Here is an 18513-nt window from a genome sequence, read left to right as displayed (position 1 = left end):
GACCGTGTTGAGGGAGAACAGCTGTAGATAATGAGCTGGGATTGCTGATTCAGATGAGACCCAACTGATAAGGCTTCCAGAGAGCTGGCTGAGTCCTTGGCTGTATGTGTACTTTCGCTGGATGGAGCCGGGGGGTCACTGCCCTTCGCCACTGCCTTCAGTGGTACACACGCCACTGTGGAAGCCCTCCCGTCCCATGGTGGTGGTTGGCCCTTCACCCAGCAGGAAAAGCGCCCATTGTGGGCTGGCAAGTGGTCATCCAGAGGACGTTGATACATGAGTGTCGAGGCTTGTTTGATGAAGCGCAGCCCCATGTATTCAAAAAGCTCGCAGAGCCTGCTCTCGTTCCTAGCTTCTTGCTGACTTGACCTGTCGTCTCTGTTGAGCAGTGATTCTTAATGGGCCCACCCCAGGATCAATGCGCACGCCTGAGGGGAGGGGGCCTTTGGATTCACAGCCGTCGTTTTCAAAGGTTTCTCCTTCTAGAGCTGTTAGCAGTGGTTTTTATCTGCTCTGAAAGCAACTTAGAATTGAGAAATCCTATTCCTTTATAAAGTAAGCGTTCTTCATAGCTCTTCTGCCATTGATTCTAGGATGCACATTTCAACCTCTCTAAAACTGGAATGCGTCTTACAGTTGGGCATCTTAAAATTAAACTTGGTAGTCTTAGGGCTTTTTCTTTCTTCACAAGACGCAAAATAATAATCAGTGGACTGTGATGACCTTGGAGGGGTGGGATGGAAGGGCGGGAGGGAGGCTCCAGAGGAGGGGATGTATGCGTGTATATATATATACACACACACATATATATAATAAAATATATACATATTTATACATATAAAATAGCTGACTCAGGTTGTTGTACAGCAGAAACTAATGCAGCACTGTAAAGCAGTTATATTCCAATTTTAAAAGTTTAGAAAAAGAATTTAAAAAATGATGGGTTTTCGATTTTCTGAAATAGGCTAACCTTGGAGACATCGCAGCCAGGCCACCGACTCGGGTTTGTACCTCAGACCAGCCTGCCCTGCCGTCGTCCCGGGTGGGCGCGCATCTGTTTCTGTCGGCACGGCAGGTGCGAATGCTCTTCCAGGGTCTTTTCAAGGAAATTCTTCCTTCTCTCTACTGAGGGTTATACGGGGCCACTTCTCCAAGAAGCAGACCTGCAGGGCAGTGAGCACGATGCCCAGCGTTCAGTGCAGCAGAGTCAGGCTGTTCTCCACGTGTAAGCACACACACTGTGCCCCTGCCACCCAGGCCCAGACACGGAGCGCGCGTTGCCCGCAGCAGGCTCTCCTGTCTGACTTCTCATTCCGCACCTCCCCCCACCCCAGACGAACCCCTCCTCTGGTTTCTGTTACCACCAATTCGTTTTGTCTGTTCTTAGCCGGTTCTGGACATTTCCTGTCAACGGAGCTATACAGTATGTGGTATTCTGTGGCTGGCGTCTTTCCCCTTGAGCATACCATGTCTAAGTATCAGGACTTCGCTCCTTTTGTGGCTGCACAATATTCCGTTCTGTGGGTGTGTCACACTGTGTACCCACTCATCACTGGGTGGACCTAGGCTGTCTCCGCTTCTGCCCTCTTGTGAGTGCTGGTGCTGTGAACGGCCGTGCGCTGGTGTCTGTGTGGACACGTGTTCAGCTCTCTTGGGTGAATACCTGTGAGGGGACTTGCTGGATCCCACGCAGGCTCAGTGTGGAACCTTCTGAGGAGCTGCTGGGCTGTTTGCCAGAGTGGCTGCACTTCACTGCCTTTTTAAAATGAACTTCTTTTCTGTTTTATTTTCTCCTTTGGGTTTTAAACTGTTACTTTAAGGTGAATGCTTATCTTTTCATCTTCAGCTTAATTCTTAAAGAAGCATTTTAGGTTGTGAGTTTCTAAGGACTGGTTTAGCTGGAGCATATAAGTATTGATACATAGTTTTTTTTATCATCATTCTCTTCTCAGAATTTTCTCATTTTGAGAAAATGCTATCTTATGGTATCTTCTTTGACCAAGGAATTATTTACAATTATGTTCCTTAACTTCCCGTCTGTTTAATGGCTTTTTCTAGTCACTTTGTTACTGATTTCTAACAGAATTGCTCTGTGCTCCGGAGCATGGTCTCCAGGCAGCGTTGTTGCAGTGAGTTCCACCTGAGACAGGTGAAGCCGGCCGAGTGTCTGGAGCGAGAAGAGAAAATGTCATTGGAAATCAGGTGCTGCTCACAGCCCTGGAATGGCTGGAGGACTGGGCTCTGGCCAGGTCTCCAGAGTTGAGTCACTAATGAGGACCCTGGTAGGCGGCCCCTGGAACCATTGAGGTCCGCCGGGGGTGGGCCCACAAGCCTGGATCTGGAAGCTCTCTGCTGCAGCCCCACCTCGATTCCTAGCAGCCCCTGGAGAAGGAGCTCGAGGAGGCTGTAGATGAGACCCTCTGCTTCCACATCCTCAATGGCAGGCCGGGAAGCCTTCTTTAATGCAGGAGGACCCCTGCTTCTCTTTGCTCTGTGGACTCCTGGGTTGTGCGTCCCACGCAGAGAGCCCGCTTCATCTTCAGAAGTCTAAACGTGAGCGAGTCCCGGGTGTCATTTTGACCTTTCAGTGGAGCAGAGCCAACTCATTGTTTCCACCACTCTGGTCCCGTGAGAGTTCGTGCAACTTTTGCTGATGGACAGCGCACAGTCACTTTTGCATAAACATCCCCCGGCGAGACTGCATGCCGCCCAGCTGCAGGGGTGTGATTGAACCTCTGTCTCCAGTCGTTGTAAGATGCATCATCATTTTATGTTCCATTAAGGAAAAAGCTGTCAAACTAGACTTAATGATTTCTTCTCCCTTAGGATTTTTTAAATTTACACTAATTGAAAGAGTTCTTGGAACTTCTTGAAGCGTTTTTTTTTTAAATAGCCTTTACTAATTATTTACTAATAATTATTTTATTAGTAGTAGATTAGGTTATTTACTAATAACCTTTACTATCATGTATACATAAAGTGAAATAGAACCAAAATAAGTTGGTTGAGGTGGTTCTAAAACGTACTCACGATCAGAGCCGCACTCCACGCAGAGGAGGTGTTTGCGGGCACACACAGCCGTGTCGTCCTCTGCTGCTCAAGGGGAGGCTGACCCGACCCTTCTTAAAGGGCTCCTCCTCATGCTGTCTCGGGGAGTTCTCCAGTTCCGCAGGTTATCATGTTTAGACTTGGGGGATCTTTCCAGAGGGTACCCATGAGCAGTCTCCAGCCTCCTATCTCTTCATCAGATGGCTCTTACGTCGTGTTCTTCGAAGAACCATCAAGGACTGGCACATCAGCAGTGCCCCGGGTGGTGGGAGGCTCACTCCCAGACGTGAAGGCAGTGACCTGTATGTGTCACATTGGATTTCAGAGATGCGCAGACGTGCCTCTTAAAACTGACGGAGCGGAGGATGCCTGTTAATTCAGCTGGTTAATTAGTCACATCTATAGCTCTTTCTTCCACCTTTAGGAAGAGTCCATTTTTACAAGTACACCTGTCAGTTTTTGCTGTATATGTTTTGAACCTGGCGTGTTAGATGAGTAGGTTTCAGACTTGTTAATTTGGGGGTTAATGGAACAATGTCAGTATCTAGTGACTTTATCTTTGGTCTCTTTTGCCTGCGTTCCTGTCGCAGGGCCAACTTTCCTTTGGTGTATCACTCCCTACCCTTCTGCCTTCAATTGTCATGTATTCTTATGTTTTAAATAAGCCTCTTGTATCTAAGTGGTAGAGATGAACTTATTGGCAAAGAAGAAATAGAGTCACAGATGTAGAAAACAAACTTAACCAAGGCGGGGAAATGTGGAGATGGCATGAATTTCGAGATTGGCATTGACGTATATACACTATGCTAAGTCGCTTCAGTCGTGTCCGACTCTGTGCAGCCCACCAGGCTCCGTCGTCCCTGGGATTCTCCAGGCAAGAATACTGAAGTGGGTTGCCATTTCCTTCTCCAGTGCATGAAAAGAGAAAAGTGAAAGTGAAGTCGCTCAGTCGTGTCCCACTCTTAGTGACTCCATGGACTGTAGCCTACCAGGCTCCTCTGTCCATGGGATTTTCCAGGCAAGAGTACTGGAGTGGGGTGCCATAAACTAATGAGAACCTGCTGCACAGCACAGGGAACTCTGTGGTGGCCTAAATGGGAAGGGATCTAAAAAAGAGGGGATATATGTATACACATAGCCGATTCACTTTGCTGTATAGCAGAAACTAGTACAGCATTGTAAAGTGACTATACTCCAATGGAAATTAATTTTAAAAGAAAAAAGAAACCAGGCGTGTTTGTCCCTAATTATACTCAACAGGCTACACAGCATAGAGGTGTCCTGTTTTGTTAAAAAAAAAAAAAAAGAGTCCACAATCAAGTCAGTTAAGAATCTTCTTAGGGACTTCGCTCCTGGTCCAGTGGTTAAGAATCCGCCTGCCAATGCAGGAGACACAGGTTTCCTCTCTGGTCTGGGAAGATCCCACCTGCCACAGGCCAAGTAAGCTGGTGCGCCATAACTGCTGAGCCCGCGCTCTAGAGCCTCCAAGCCCCAACGAGAGAGGCCACTGCAGTGAGAAGCCCGCTCACCGCAACTGGAGAAATCCTCACGCAGCAACGAAGACCCAGCGCAGCCAAAAGTAATAATAAATACATTTAAAACATGTATAGAATAAAGAACTCTCTTAGTTTAATAGTTAGTTTTGCTGGTGCTGCTTCTCTGGTTACAGATTTCATGGCATCTCTAACCATGATGTCCTCAGAGCGGTGATGTATGACATTGGATTATGGAGCAAATCCATGTTTGTGGATTTAAATTTCAAAAATTTTACTCTCACATTCATAGCAGCATTGTTGACAACAGCCAAAATGTAGAAACAGCCCAAACATCCATCAGTAGATGAATGGATGAGCAAAACGGTGGCTTCCTCTGACCGGGACCCTGATGTGGCTGACATACTGCTGGCCCCGCTAGCCACGTGGACTCCTCCGTCACCACACGAGGGGCAACCAGTCCTTAGGGTGACCAGACCCGGAGGTCCAGCTGCCGACGGCCACAGTGTCTCTCAGTGCAGCCACACCATCAGAGCAGTGGGCCCCTCCTGCTTTAACTGCCTATCTCGCTTTATAGTGTTCCAGGGAGGTGTCATTTGCTTGGGTTAAACCACACTCCCCTACAGAGTCTCGGGAATTCATCGAATTCATTCATCGAATGAATTAACGGAACCAGAGGCCAAACCCTTGCTTTCCCAGCATTCTTAGTGCCTGCAGCATTGACCAAAACTCTGAAAAATACCGTATCATAACAGAAAAGTTAGCATTGATTAGTAGTCAAGGTAACATTAAGGTTTAGGTGACATCAGTTTCCATTAGGGCTAGGTACCAAAAGTACACAGTTGCGAGGCATCTGCACGTGCTTGTTTAACTCTTTTATCACCTATTATCAAATTTGTTAAATTTATTAAATTATCAGTTTGATGTTGAGTGGCTAAAACAGTGAGGGTTTCTGGCTGTAGCCCACATCTGTGGAGCATTATCATCTTCTAGGAGAGCTACTGATTAACCTCATAGAGTGTTGTGTGTGTGTGTGTAAGATTTGTAAGGCAGTCATTAGATAACTATAGCAATAAACCAAATTGCAGCTTCTTGGTGGATTGGAATCTGTTAGCTAAATAGGTTATTAATATAATTTGAAAATTAGAACATACTTGGAGATACCATCTGCTTATACTTTGATCAGCATATATGATAATCTCCCTTTTCCAATGATTCTGATTTGCAAAAATTTTCCAAATCTTGACATCACTGAAATGGATGTTATATTTGATGGGATCTGAGGTCTTATTAAACATCATAAAGTGTGAAAGTGAAGTCGCTCAGTCGTGTCCGACTCCTAGCAACCCCATGGACTGCAGCCCACCAGGCTCCTCTGTCCATGGGATTTTCCATGCAAGAGTACTGGAGTGGGGTGCCATTGCCTTCTCCATTTCCTGCATACTAGGTTAATAAAAATTTGGTCATTTCTACTGGCAATATGTGAAACCATTTCTCTGCTATATTTTAAGGCTGTATTAATACATTTAAAATATTTTATCAATATATTATTTTCAAAAAGTACTCCATGGTTAAACTTGTTTTAAAAACTGTTCTGTGTGAAAACAATGACTGCTGTGCCCAGTTTTGTTCACTTGTTGTCATGTTTCTCTAGTTTTTCTTTAAAATTGGAGGAAGTTATAGTTCAGTACACACAGGCAAAGTCATATCCGACTCGTTGTGATCCCATGGACTGTAGCCCACCAGGCTCCTCTGTCCATGGAATTCTCTAGGCAAGAATACTGGAGTGAAAACGTCATAAAGTGGTGATTTAATCACTAAGTCGTGTCTGATGTTTGTGACCCCATGGACTGTAGCATGCCAGGCTCCTCTGTCCATGGGATTTCCCAGGCAAGAAATACTGGAGTGGTTGCCATTCCCTTCTCCAGGGGATCTTGCCTACCCAGGGATTGAACCTGTGTCGTCTCCTGCATTGCAGGCAGATTCTTTACTGACTGAGCCACTCTTATTAATAAGCTATTTTTGCATGCTTTATGTTTGTGATTTTAGTTTTTAATCGGTAGTTCTTCTTGGATATTAGATACTTTTAGTTTATCAGACTCTACTATCAAATAATATCACGCCACTTCACATCCAGGGTAGGAGCTCCTCACAGTGCAGTTGCATTTCTCCCCTTCCAGCCTTTGTGCTCATGTGTTCTCAACCCGACACACTTTTTTTGTTATTTTTGCCTTAAACAGTAGCTGTAAATGTTTTTAAGAGATTCATATCATGTGGGGAAAAGGTCTACTCTCATAGTTGGCATTTACAGTATTTCCATTCTTCCATGTAGATGCAGATTTTCTTCTGGTATCTGTCCAGCCCCACCCACCCCCGTCCCATCGAAAGGACTTTTAGACATTCCTTAGTGGCTCAGCAGTAAAGAATCCACCTGCAGTGCAGGAGATGCAGGTCCAGGCCCTGTCAGGAGGATGCTCTGGAGGAGGAAGTGGCAACCCACTCCAGTATGCTTGCCTGGGAAACCCCCTGGGGAGAGGAGCCTGGCGGGCTACAGTCCATGGAGTCTCGAAGAGCTGGACACGACTGAGCAACTACACCACCACCACATCCTCAGGTCACCTCGTGATAAATTCCTTAAGGTTTTACTGCCTGAAGACGGCTGTTTCGCCTTGGTGTTGAAAGCTACCTGGCAGGGTGCACAGCTGTGTCCATTGTTGCTGTTGTTTCCGACAGGAGGGTAAGGCTATCCCTGTTACTCCCTCTGGGCTGAAAGCAGAAGTTCTCACTTCAGTCCTTTAATTAAATCACACATCCCGAACCCCAAACACCGGCCTCCCACCCGCGAGCCTCCATTTGTGGGAAGGTAGTGACTTGTCTGTGGAGAAGGAAATGGCAACCCACTCCAGTGTTCTTGCCTGGAGAATCCCAGGGACAGGGGAGCCTGGTGGGCTGCCGTCTATGGGGTCACACAGAGTCGGACACGACTGAAAGTGACTTAGCAGCAGCAGCAGCAGTGACTTGTCTTACTCCTTGGAAGAAAAGTTACGACCAACCTAGATAGCATATTTAAAAGCAGAGACATTACTTTGCCAACAAAGGTCCGTCTAGTCAAGGCTATGGTTTTTCCTGTGGTCATGTATGGATGTGAGAGTTGGACTATGAAGAAAGCTGAGCGCCGAAGAATGGATGCCTTTGAACTGTGGTGTTGGAGAAGACTCTTGAGAGTCCCTTGGACTGCAAGGAGATCCAACCAGTCCATTCTGAAGGAGATCAGCCCTGGGATTTCTTTGGAAGGAATGATGCTAAAGCTGAAGCTCCAGTACTTTGGCCACCTCATACAAAGAGTTGACTCATTGGAAAAGACCCTGATGCTGGGAGGGATTGGGGGCAGGAGGAGAAGGGGACGACAGAGGATGAGATGGCTGGATGGCATTACTGACTCGATGGACGTGAGTCTGAGTGAACTCTGGGAGTTGGCAATGGACAGGGAGGCCTGGCGTGCTGCGATTCACGGGGTAGCAAAGAGTCGGACATGACTGAGCAACTGAACTGAACTGAACTGAATGACTTGTCAAGAAAGGCGGGTGCCTGGCCTGAATTACACAAATTGCTCCTGATTCTTAATCTGAAACCTCACTGGCAGCACCTCTGTACTAAAACAGGGCATTTCTCACCACCTTCCCACACTGCTTTTCCCCCGTGAAAACGTTTGTATTTGTAGAAACCACACCTGCTGGTCGTGGCTAACGGAACTGGCCTGAAGGGACGTGAAGAATAACCCTGTGTCTCCGCCTCCCCCGTCTTTGTGTTGAGACTTGAGCAAGACCCTTATTGCTGGAAAATCAGGAAGACTGTGATCATGATTGGAGCGTTCAGCTGCAGTGAATTGCAAAGAATTCTTACCAGCAGGTTTCACTTAACTTGCTTTTTTTAAAAAAAGCTTTTATTGAGATTGGAAGGAAATGTCTCATTGCATGCCCTTTTGTATATGTTCAGAGAGCTTGTGCCTCTGTGTAACCATATCCATGTATAACTTTTTCAGTGAAGAAAAAAAAAAAACTAGCTCTTAGGAGAAAAATCAGCTGTAGACTTTCATCTTACCTAACAAATCCAAAGTGACAAAATGTGGATGATAAGCAAGCCAAACCCAGTTTTTGCCTTCACTGGGAGAAGGCTGCTGAGTTGTGGGAGAGGTGGTGATAATTAATAACACTTTCTTTGAACATGGCTTATCTCCCCATTTTTTCCCCATGGCACTTGCAAGTGGTAACCTGTGCGTGACCAGAGTCTGTGACCGCAAAGTTCCTTTGCACACCGAGAGATACCGATAGGCTCTCTCTGACTACCAGCAGAACGTTGGTATTCACCGCATGTTTCGGCTGCCGTCTCTGGGGTCGCACAGAGTCGGACACAACTGAAGCGACTTAGCAGCAGCAGCAGAAATAATCGGATAGCGAGATATTTCAGTGAGAGCTTGAAGAGATTGGCCCTGAGTATTTCATTATCTGCTTCTATTCTTTCTATTTACTAATTCTTTCAAGTGTGCCAGGGAGCATCCCATTATTTCTCATTAATACTTTAGCCAAACACCCTGAAAAGGTGCCATTTGTACTTGAAACCTTGTTTTTTTTTAACTTATGAAAAATTCTAAACCCTTAGTGTATAAAATAGGTAATGCATACCCATTTATCAATCCAATAGGTTTAACAGTTGTTACCATTTTGCTTAATTAATTTTTGGCTGAGTTATTTCTAAGTATGGATGTAATAACATCACAGCTCATCAGTTCTGCAGTGTGAATAAGGACACTTTTTAACATAGTCAGTGCCACTGTCCCACCTTACAGAGTCTTTCTTTTAGAGGTGCAAATTCTGGCCAGAGTGACTGTGAAGTAAATGGTTCTTGCTTTAACTCTTCAGGGCCTTAATCGTATAGGACAAGATGGGCATTACTGAGAGAAGGTCAAGGAAGTCCATTGGTGATCATGGTTAGAAGCTTCAGGACCTTGAGTTGAATCACCCCTGTGTTTAGACTCTCTTAGGATGTACCTTCACTCTGTTATCAGCCAACCCTATTTATCATCAGGGTTGGAGGGGAGAAGCTGGAGGTGGGTTTTTTAAAACCAGAAAGTCTGTTGATGATTGAACTACAGCCCCACCCTTTCAGACTCTTGTTCTCATATATCTGCACAGGTGAACTCAGCAGAACAACAGGTTTTTTTTTTCATTATGAGGTCCCTTTTGGGAGCCCAGTCTGTGCTCTGTAGGTGTGTGTATTCTTTTGTAACAGGATGGTGTCAACCAGTTGGTTTGTTGCTTTCAGATTTCCTTCTTAATTACATTAAGATGCTTGCTGGTAGGAGTAATTCCTTGGAAAGTTCAAGGATTGGCACATCTTTGCTGTCTTGGTTTTGGAAGCATCATTCTCTGCTGGTTCTTATTTTTCCTTTTGATCTGGATACTTCCCCACCCCATTCCCCATGCATAAATAAGAAGCTGCTGGAAGCCACTAGCAGCAGCTTTAGGATGAAGCTGACACTTTGGACACCAGGATGGAAAGACCGTGTCCATGGTGACACTCTTGAGCTGCTGGGCCCACGTGTAACACACTCTGGGACCTTGTGGGTCTTTGGGTTTATCCTGCTTGGAGCTTGAGCACCTGGGACATGTATGTTCACGTCTTTTATCAAATACAGAACATTTAAGCCATTACTTCTTCAAACATTCTTTCTGTATCAGGGGAGATCATTAGATGTCTCTTGGCCTGTTTCCCTAATTATAAAATTAGGATAAGAATGGCTGCTCTCAAAGTTATTTGGTGTGGGGGGAGGGTGTGGGGTGTGTGATACAATTTCCTACTCTGAATTTATAAATACATTCTTTCTTTATAAGAAATTATGTGAACTTAAGCCTTTATTTCTACTTGGAACTGATTAAAAATATGACGATCATCAGGATTCAGTCTCATTTTTTCACATGGAGATAACTGACACGGCGCGTGTCGTGCATAGGAGTCCGCCCTGCCTCTGAACTGCAGTGTTGGCTCTGCTGAATCAGTTTCTGTAAGCCCGTGTGTATCTTTCTGGCCACTGTCTTCCAGTTCACTGGTCCAGTTGTCTGTCCCTGTGCCATGATCCCATTATCTTAACTTGTTTGTAGAAGCTCTGTGTGTTCTCTTGCTATTTGCTCAGATTCTTAATCTTTTGTTTCTTTATACAAATTAATAAAATAGAAGTTAAACACACAGTAGAGGATTATTAAAATCAGAGGCTGTTTTTCTGATAAGGTTTATGAAATAAGTCAATTATAGCATAAAATAAAGAGAATATAGACGTAAGAATGGAAAATGCTGCAGGGGTTAATCATTAATACCAGGATATTATGAAGAACTCTGTCAATTAAAATTAAGCAAGTATCCGCACGACAGCCAGCCTTCACCCGCTGTGTTGATGCTTCCTGATATCCTCCTTCCCTGTAGCTCCAATGGTAAAGAACCTGCCTGCAGTGCAGGGGACCCGGGTTCAGTCCCTGGGTTGGAAGATCCTCTGGAGAAGGGAATGGCAGTGCAGTGCAGTGTTCTTGCTGGAGAATCCCACGGACAGAGAAGCTTAGCAGGTTACAGTCTGTGAGATCGCAGTTGGACATGACTGAGCTCCTGACACACACACACACACACAGTATCCTTCTGGAATGTACTTTCTCCCACACCAGCCTACTCAGAAGGAAGCGGTTTCGGGAGTGTGGTGCATTTACTGATGCTCTGCTGTACATACATGTCACCCCCCTGGAGGGTGCCACATCCAGTGTCTGTCTGCTGCTTTTATCTTCTTTTCGTCCATCGTGAGTTTCATCTGTGTGAAGGACTGGGTTCAGCCATTGGTAATCGTGTGGGATTCTGTTCCATAACTATACCACAGTTTATTTTCTTATTAGTGGCGACTCCGATTGTTTTTCTCTCAAAACAGCGCTTCTGCGAGTGTCCTCCATGGGGTCTGCAAGCGGGGGTTCCTTGGCTCCTTTGGATAAATAACTGGGCACAGAATGCTGGCTTGCACATATGCCCATCTTCAATCTCAGTGGCTGTCTACAGATTGTTCTCCAGAGTTGTTTAATTTGATTTATTTTTTTAAATTTCAGTGCCTGAAGACCTTTCACTAGAAGAAAGAGAAGAACTTTTAGACATCCGTCGAAGAAAAAAGGAACTTATTGATGACATTGAGGTAAAAAAAAAATGTCTTTTCATTTTTGCTCTTAGGTAAAATTGTAAATCAAGTAGCTTCCTGAAAATGTGAAAAAATGGATATTTAGTGTGTGCATATTCGAACCACACAGGGAGGCAGGGAGTGGGAGTTACCCAGGCTACTGGAACAGAACTGGTGCTCGCCAGGCAGACAGACTCTGGGGTGGAGGAGAAGGCCCGACTGGAGTCTAGAGCGAGTGACTCCTGACTCCAGCGTCACAGAGGGCGTCACACGTGCTGCCCTTGGGAATTGTAGGACGAGCCCCTGTCTCGTTGACCAGTGTCCCCAGCACTTAGGACACTGCCTAGCATGTTATTGGCACGCAGGGATCTTTTGAATAAAGGGCTAAACCTATATTGAGTTCTGGCCATGCGCCCAGCACCTACCAGCTGGTGGGTGTAGAATGACGGATAAACGCAGACAGACGGGCGTTGCACCTTCTGCCCTTGTGTGATCAGAGGGCGGGTAGAGGGCTCCCACGGGAGGTGCAGGGGAGCCAGCCACAGTCTCCGAGTTGGTGTGTTCGTAATATTTGTAGAAATCGATCGGACGTGCGGCTGTTCTCTGAGCAGCTTCCTAACCACTGGCGAGCCCAAGTCCGCTCTGGCTCCCCGGCCACTGGCCGTGGGACTGAGCCATGTCCAGACAGCAGTTCCTTTCTAGGTGCTCACAGTTTGAGTCTGGAGTTTCTTGGCACGTAAGAATCATAGGATCTTGATAAAAATTTCCTTGTAGTTGAGAGAGAGTTTGTGAAACTTTTTCTTCTATGGTTACCTGTCATTCTTGGAAAAATCAGGTAACCCAGAATGTGTGCTTTGGTTGAAAGTATATTTTAAGGCTAACATTCCAGTGTACATTAGTGATCGCAGTGCCCCCGGAGCCTCGTGTGGTTCTCACGACCACACTTCTGAGCTGAGGCCGCCAAGGCCCAGGAGCTCAGAGCCGGCTCACTGGGGAGGACCTGTCCCTCCATGAGGCCTGGGCTTGCCTGAGGCCACAGGCGAGAGCCTCAACGCCTCCTGGGCTCTGTCCATGGTGCCGCATCGAACCCCGGGTGACAGAAGTCATCCAGAGACGGTGGCTGGGGCCTGGTACTGACCTGTGTGTGTCTGGCCCAGGCCATCCTGAGGACCTGGGTGCCAGCGCTGGCAGGTGGGCGTGTGGTGGCGTGGTGGGGCATGTTGCTCCCTTTTGCTGTCTGTATCTTTTCACCCCTGATTTTATACACACGCACTCTAGGCTCTGCCTACTGGGCCCCTCTGCTCTCGTTCTGCTGGGAGGTGGACAGGCGGTCATTTTGTTTGCTCCCGAGTCAGGGTGGCTCTGACTGGGAGCTCTCTATGTCAAGAAGAGGTCCTGGTATCTCCACACTTGTGTTGTCCCGACGCACCCGAGGGCGGCTTGAACCTAGGGGCCTGAAATGTCTCCGGGAGGCAGAGGCCCCTGTGTCAGCCCCACAGCATGCGCTCTCTGTCTCTACAGAGGCTGAAGTATGAAATTGCGGAAGTGATGACGGAGATCGACAACCTCACGTCGGTGGAGGAGAGGTGAGCGGCCATGGCTGCCCCTTCAGGCCGCCGTGGTGACGGCAGCAGAGAGGGCCGGGCCGGGGGTGCCTGTGCAGGACTGGCCCTTCTCTGCCACCCCTCACTGTCCGGCCTTGCCACTGAGGACGCGGGCACACACCCCTCAGAAGCACCCTGCCCCGACGTGCCCTCTCTCTAACCGGGAGCTCTGCTTCCGCTCAGTGGTTCATCACTATGAAGGGAAAGAGCCTTGTGGCCGCCCTGATCTGAGCCCACCTGGGAGACTGGGGGACCCTCAGACAGGGGCGCTGGGGGGCTGTGCCTGTTTCCTCCCGAGCTGTCCTGTCAGGAGGGGACACAAACTCCCTGTGCTCTGTGCAGACTTCCAGTAACAGCTTCTTCATTGTTCCACACGCACAGCAAAACGACTCAGAGGAACAAGCAGGTCGCCATGGGGAGGAAGAAGTTCAACATGGATCCCAGAAAGGTGAGTGGCCAGCCACGAGCACGGCTGCACGTGTTATTTACAGATATCCACACCATGAGTCCCTGTTCAAGGGTCTCCAAAGGGAGTTTTCTTCAGATACAGCACGTCTGTAGGCACAGGAGAGTCTCATTTAGCTGGGTGTTCAGGCCCCTGTGAGAGTTTTCCTGTTGCTTCCTGATGCTCTGCTTACAAGGTGTGAGTCAACTCCAGGTCGTCAGGGCAGTAGTTTTGTGAACTTGATGATGATCTGATATTTGGGATTTGTAACGAGGTTTTTGTTTTTTTTCCCTTTGGAAGTTGGGTTTACAGAGTAGATGTACCAAGCACTAGAGGGCGATGATCTAACGGGGAAGTTTTCAAGACCAGGCTTTAAGTTCTAGGTGCTGCACGGGGAGGCTGTCCAGTTCACGGAGAGAGTCCGGTTTTCTCTCAGAACAGACAGGGCGGTGTCGGCGCTCAGCCTGAGATGCTCGCTGTCAGGGCCTAGGAATCCGATGAACCCTGCATCACACCTGCAATGACGAGGAGTAAGGTTTGCTGAGAAGTGACTCTGTCAGGAGCTGTGCAGAGGAAGCACTTAGTCCCTACCACACCCTCCTGGTTCCAGGGAACTACTGGAACATTTCAGAACTGGAGTAAGATCAGCTCCTCAGACTCAAAGGGCTCACCAAATGCCAAGCGGGATATACGGTTTTAAAAGGCCTGCACGCGTCACTGTATCGAGTGAAATATCAGGAAACTTATGGATAAAGAGAAGCTCAGGAAATTTCCAGGAAGGAGAGACCAGCCTCTCTAAGAAGAAATGAAAATCACAGCCAGCTTGTCCTCAGCCTTGCTGAATCGAGGATGAAATAATGTTTTCCACAGTCTCTGGAAAAGTGATTCACGTTCACCGCTAAGACCTTCTGTGGTCTTCAGAAACAGAGTCATTGGGATAGTACATGTCTAAGCCAGAAGCGAACCCATGGGTGAGATGCCAGATTAAAAAGGCCTTTTTCCAGGTGGTCCAGTGGTTAAGACTCCACACGTCCACTGTGGCGGGCGAGAGTTCAATCCCTGCTAGGGGAACTAACATCATGCGCGGCAGCACAGCTGAAAAAGAGAGAGCAAAGAAACCAGAGCTCCCAGTAAAGTCTGGCAGCCACGGCCCCACCATGGGCCCACGGCCACGAGCACCCTCAGCAGGGGAGGCAGCCACTGCAGGGGGCTGGCCCGGGTGGGCCACTGGGCACCACCCTTGCCAGTATCACAGCCACAGTGGTCACAGAGGCCTGCATCCCCAGGGAGATTCTGCCTCTGTGTTCTGGACCTCGGGCTCCTCAGAGGCCCGCTCCCTGCAGTGTTGGGGGCACAGAGTCTACTGTCTCGCCCACAGCCCGTCAAGTCCTGACGATGACTCCAGCGAGGCCGCGGGGGGCGGCCCTGCCCCTGACCCCTTGGCATGGATTTGAGGTCAGGCAGCCTCTGCCCAGCCTGCCTACCCTGCCTCACTCCGTCCCTCACCCGGGCACCGCCCTTGTCCCCGGCCTTGTTTTCCAGGAATCTGGGTGAGGACTGTGCTCACCTCTCATCAGAACGCTCTGTCCCAGCGTGTGTTCACACTCTGAAAATGGTACCCAGGTGGCTGTACCCACTTAAGCTCCCACAAGAAATATAGGGCAGTTAATTTAGGATTGTCAGACTTGGTTTCTTCAGTAAACTTTTTTTTTCTTTTGAAGAATAACATGGTGCACAGATTTTAAACGTACAGCTTGAAGAATTTTAACAGATGCAAATACGCGTGTAACTGCAACCCAGACCAAGATGCAGGGCCCCTGAGTGTTGCCTTTTTAAAAGCTTACATAGGTGGAATTACAGTACACCGAGTCTTCTTACTCCGTGTCACGTCTGTAGATTTTATCCGTGCCTGTGTTTGTTCCATCTGGTCCTATGGCTTTTCATCGTGTGAATGCGCTAGAATGTACTTGATGGTTCTCTTACTGACTGCTGGGTTGTTGCCAGTTTTTAAAAATTCCACATGAGGCTGTTGGGGCTGTTCATGTGTTTAAAAAATTAATAGACTTTTCAGATGGATCGTGCAAGGGAGCCCTGGCCTTGGGCCTTTAGGCTTTTAGCTAGAAGGCCATCTCTGCATTTGTAGAAACAATCTCTGGGCAAACAGCAGGATTCCCTCCTCCTTTAAAAGCTTCCTAATGTGTGTGTTGAAACCAGCTCAGAAGCTGTGTCGGAGGTAGACTTTTGCTCTCATTAGGGCTTCCTGCGAGCCCGAGCGCTGCTAGTTTGGGTCCAGCAGGCACTCGTAGAGACTGTTGGCCAGTTCCCGTAGGTCCCTCCTTGGCTGTGGATTTGACTGCCCGAGCTCAGTGGCACGGTGACCGATCAATGTGTTCAGCCACAGGTGGCGGTACATCCAGGAAGACAGCTTACACCTCAGGCTGTCTTCTCACAGCAGAGGTGGCCTCACGGTGTCGAGTGGCTCCCAGGACCCAGGGTTCTGTGTTCTTCCTGGCGTTTCCCTGTGTTGCCAGCGGCTGCCAGGGCTCCTGCCATCACATCTGCATTCACGGCAGGAAGGAGGAGGAAGGAGCCGTGCTGCTCAGGAGTCCCCTTTTATCAGAAAACGAGCAGCTCTCCAGGGTCCTCCTCACAGACTTAACCTGTTTTTTTGACCCGATCTGTTCACAAAGTCATTTCAAGTTGCAAGGGAGCATGGGGAAGGGGGTGCTTGTGACCGGTGTTGGGTTGGCCAGCCACATACGACGAGCTCCTCTCACACACAGCACAGACCCTTTTCCTGAGCTGGGCAAGTTCTGTGTTGTAGCTCCTTCTGCCTTTATAATGTCTGGTGACACTTAGGAGGGCTTATTCCGCAGCCTGTCTGTCCTTAACCCGCTTGCTTCCCAGGAGGCCTGGAAGCGCTTTTCTTTGATGGGTGAGATGAGCTCGGTGATGGGAGCACCCCACTGTGCTCTCGTGTCAGTTCGGCTGTGTCCGAACCAGCGAGGCGGTGACACGTGGTCTCTGGACCTTCCTCAGCGCTGCTTCCTTCACGCTCCTCTCCAGGGAATCCAGTTTCTAATAGAGAACGACCTGCTGCAGAGCTCCCCGGAGGATGTGGCCCAGTTCCTGTATAAAGGGGAAGGCCTGAATAAGACAGTCATCGGGGACTACCTGGGTGAAAGGTGAGTTCAAGGGGAGAGGGCCACCTGCCTGCCCAGGCCGACCCTCGCATCGGGGTCTGTCACGTGGGCTCCGGGGTTGCCTGTGCTCCCCAGGACCGAGTGAGCCCTGCAGAACCACATCCTCCCCTGTGTCCTTGTGAGCAGGGGCAGGGGCGGTCCTGGGGCAGGTGGCGTCTACGCTCCTCTGGGGCCCTCTGCTCAGCCTGGGGATGGGGGCAGAACCCAGGAGGCCGCTGCTCGCCCCAGAAACCGTCGTGACCTTCTTGGGACGTTTTGCACAGAAGCCTCGGCTCTCTTGGTCGTCGTCTTGCCCCCGTTAGTTGGGGGTATGAGGAAGACTTATGTTGCAAAGATGGCAACTGCCTGCACCTTGATAAACAAATCTAACATACTCCCTAGAAAATCCAAGCGAACTTCTTTGTAGAAGTTGACAAGCTCATCCCATAATTCATACAGAAATTCAAGGAACCCAGAATAGCCACAGCCGTCTTGGAAAAGAAGAACAAAGTTGGAAAACTTACACTTCCCAATTATAAAACAGACTAAAGCTCCACTAACGAAGACAGTCTGGTGTGCTGGTGTAAGAACAGACATATAGGTCATGGAACAGAGTTGAGAATCCAGAAATAGACCCTCACATAGACCATCAAACGAGATGCCAAGTCTGTTCGGTGGGGAAGATAGTCCTTTGAGAACATGGTGCTGAGACCACTGGATATCCACACGCAGAAAGATGGCACTGGATCTCTCACCAAAGACCTAGATATGAGCACTGAAACTATAAAACACTAAGAAGAAAACCTAGTAATAAATCTGTGACCTTGGATTAGGCCAGGGTTTCTTAGATATGACAGCAAAAGAGAAAAACAAAATCATTAAATTCCAAAACATAAGTTGCTTCGTAGGACATCATCAAGAAAGGGAGAAGACAACCCACAGAATAGGAAGAAATATTTGCAGGTCAGAAATCTGATCAGGACTTGTATCCGGTATATAAAAAGAATTCTTACAACTCGGTCATAAACAGACAGTCGTCGATGGGCAAAGGGTCTGAGTAGACATTCATCCAGAGGATATACATACGCAGGCGTGTGATAGGGGACTTGCCTGGTGGTCCAGTGCAGGGGACGCAGTTCAGTCCCTCCTTGGGGAACGAAGATCCCATGTGACGTGGGGCAACTAAGCTTGTTCCTGCACACCGCAGCAAAGCGCCTGTGCAGCCAGAATAAACAGGCGTTACGACAAGGCCATAGGCACAGTGGCCAGTAAGCATATGGTGACGTGCTCAACATCATGAGTCATCAGGGAAATGCAAATCAGAACTAGCGAGGTAGCCGTTCACATCCACTAGGAATGGCTGTCATTAAAGAAGATCGTAAATGCTGGTGAGGATGTGGAGAAATTGGAACCCTCATATGTGGCTATAAAAAACAAGGGTGCTGCCATTTTGGAAACTCACTGGCAGTTTTTCCAAATAGTGACCTTACCGTGTGAGCCAGTAACTCTACTGGTATTCTACTAAACTCTACTCGGTTTA

At 48.1% G+C, this 18513-nt stretch overlaps 1 protein-coding gene across 3 annotated transcripts in view; it reads left to right on the top strand.

Moving 5' to 3' along the window:
• The window catches only part of CYTH3 (cytohesin 3), a 68473-nt gene that overhangs the window by 39711 nt on the left and 10249 nt on the right, over window positions 1–18513 (top strand). For all 3 annotated transcript variants that reach the window (XM_061402195.1, XM_061402194.1, XM_061402193.1), the window contains exons 2-5: window positions 11678–11760; window positions 13264–13328; window positions 13728–13794; window positions 16858–16976. In XM_061402195.1, coding sequence (XP_061258179.1) covers window positions 11678–11760; window positions 13264–13328; window positions 13728–13794; window positions 16858–16976 — 334 coding nt within the window. The remainder of the gene's footprint in view (window positions 1–11677; window positions 11761–13263; window positions 13329–13727; window positions 13795–16857; window positions 16977–18513) is intronic.

The sequence above is a fragment of the Bos javanicus genome, chromosome 25 (assembly GCF_032452875.1).
Source record: "Bos javanicus breed banteng chromosome 25, ARS-OSU_banteng_1.0, whole genome shotgun sequence".
NCBI classification, from domain to species: Eukaryota; Metazoa; Chordata; class Mammalia; order Artiodactyla; family Bovidae; genus Bos; species Bos javanicus.
Note: the sequence above shows the minus strand (reverse complement) of the source record. Positions and strands in the feature narration are given on the sequence as shown.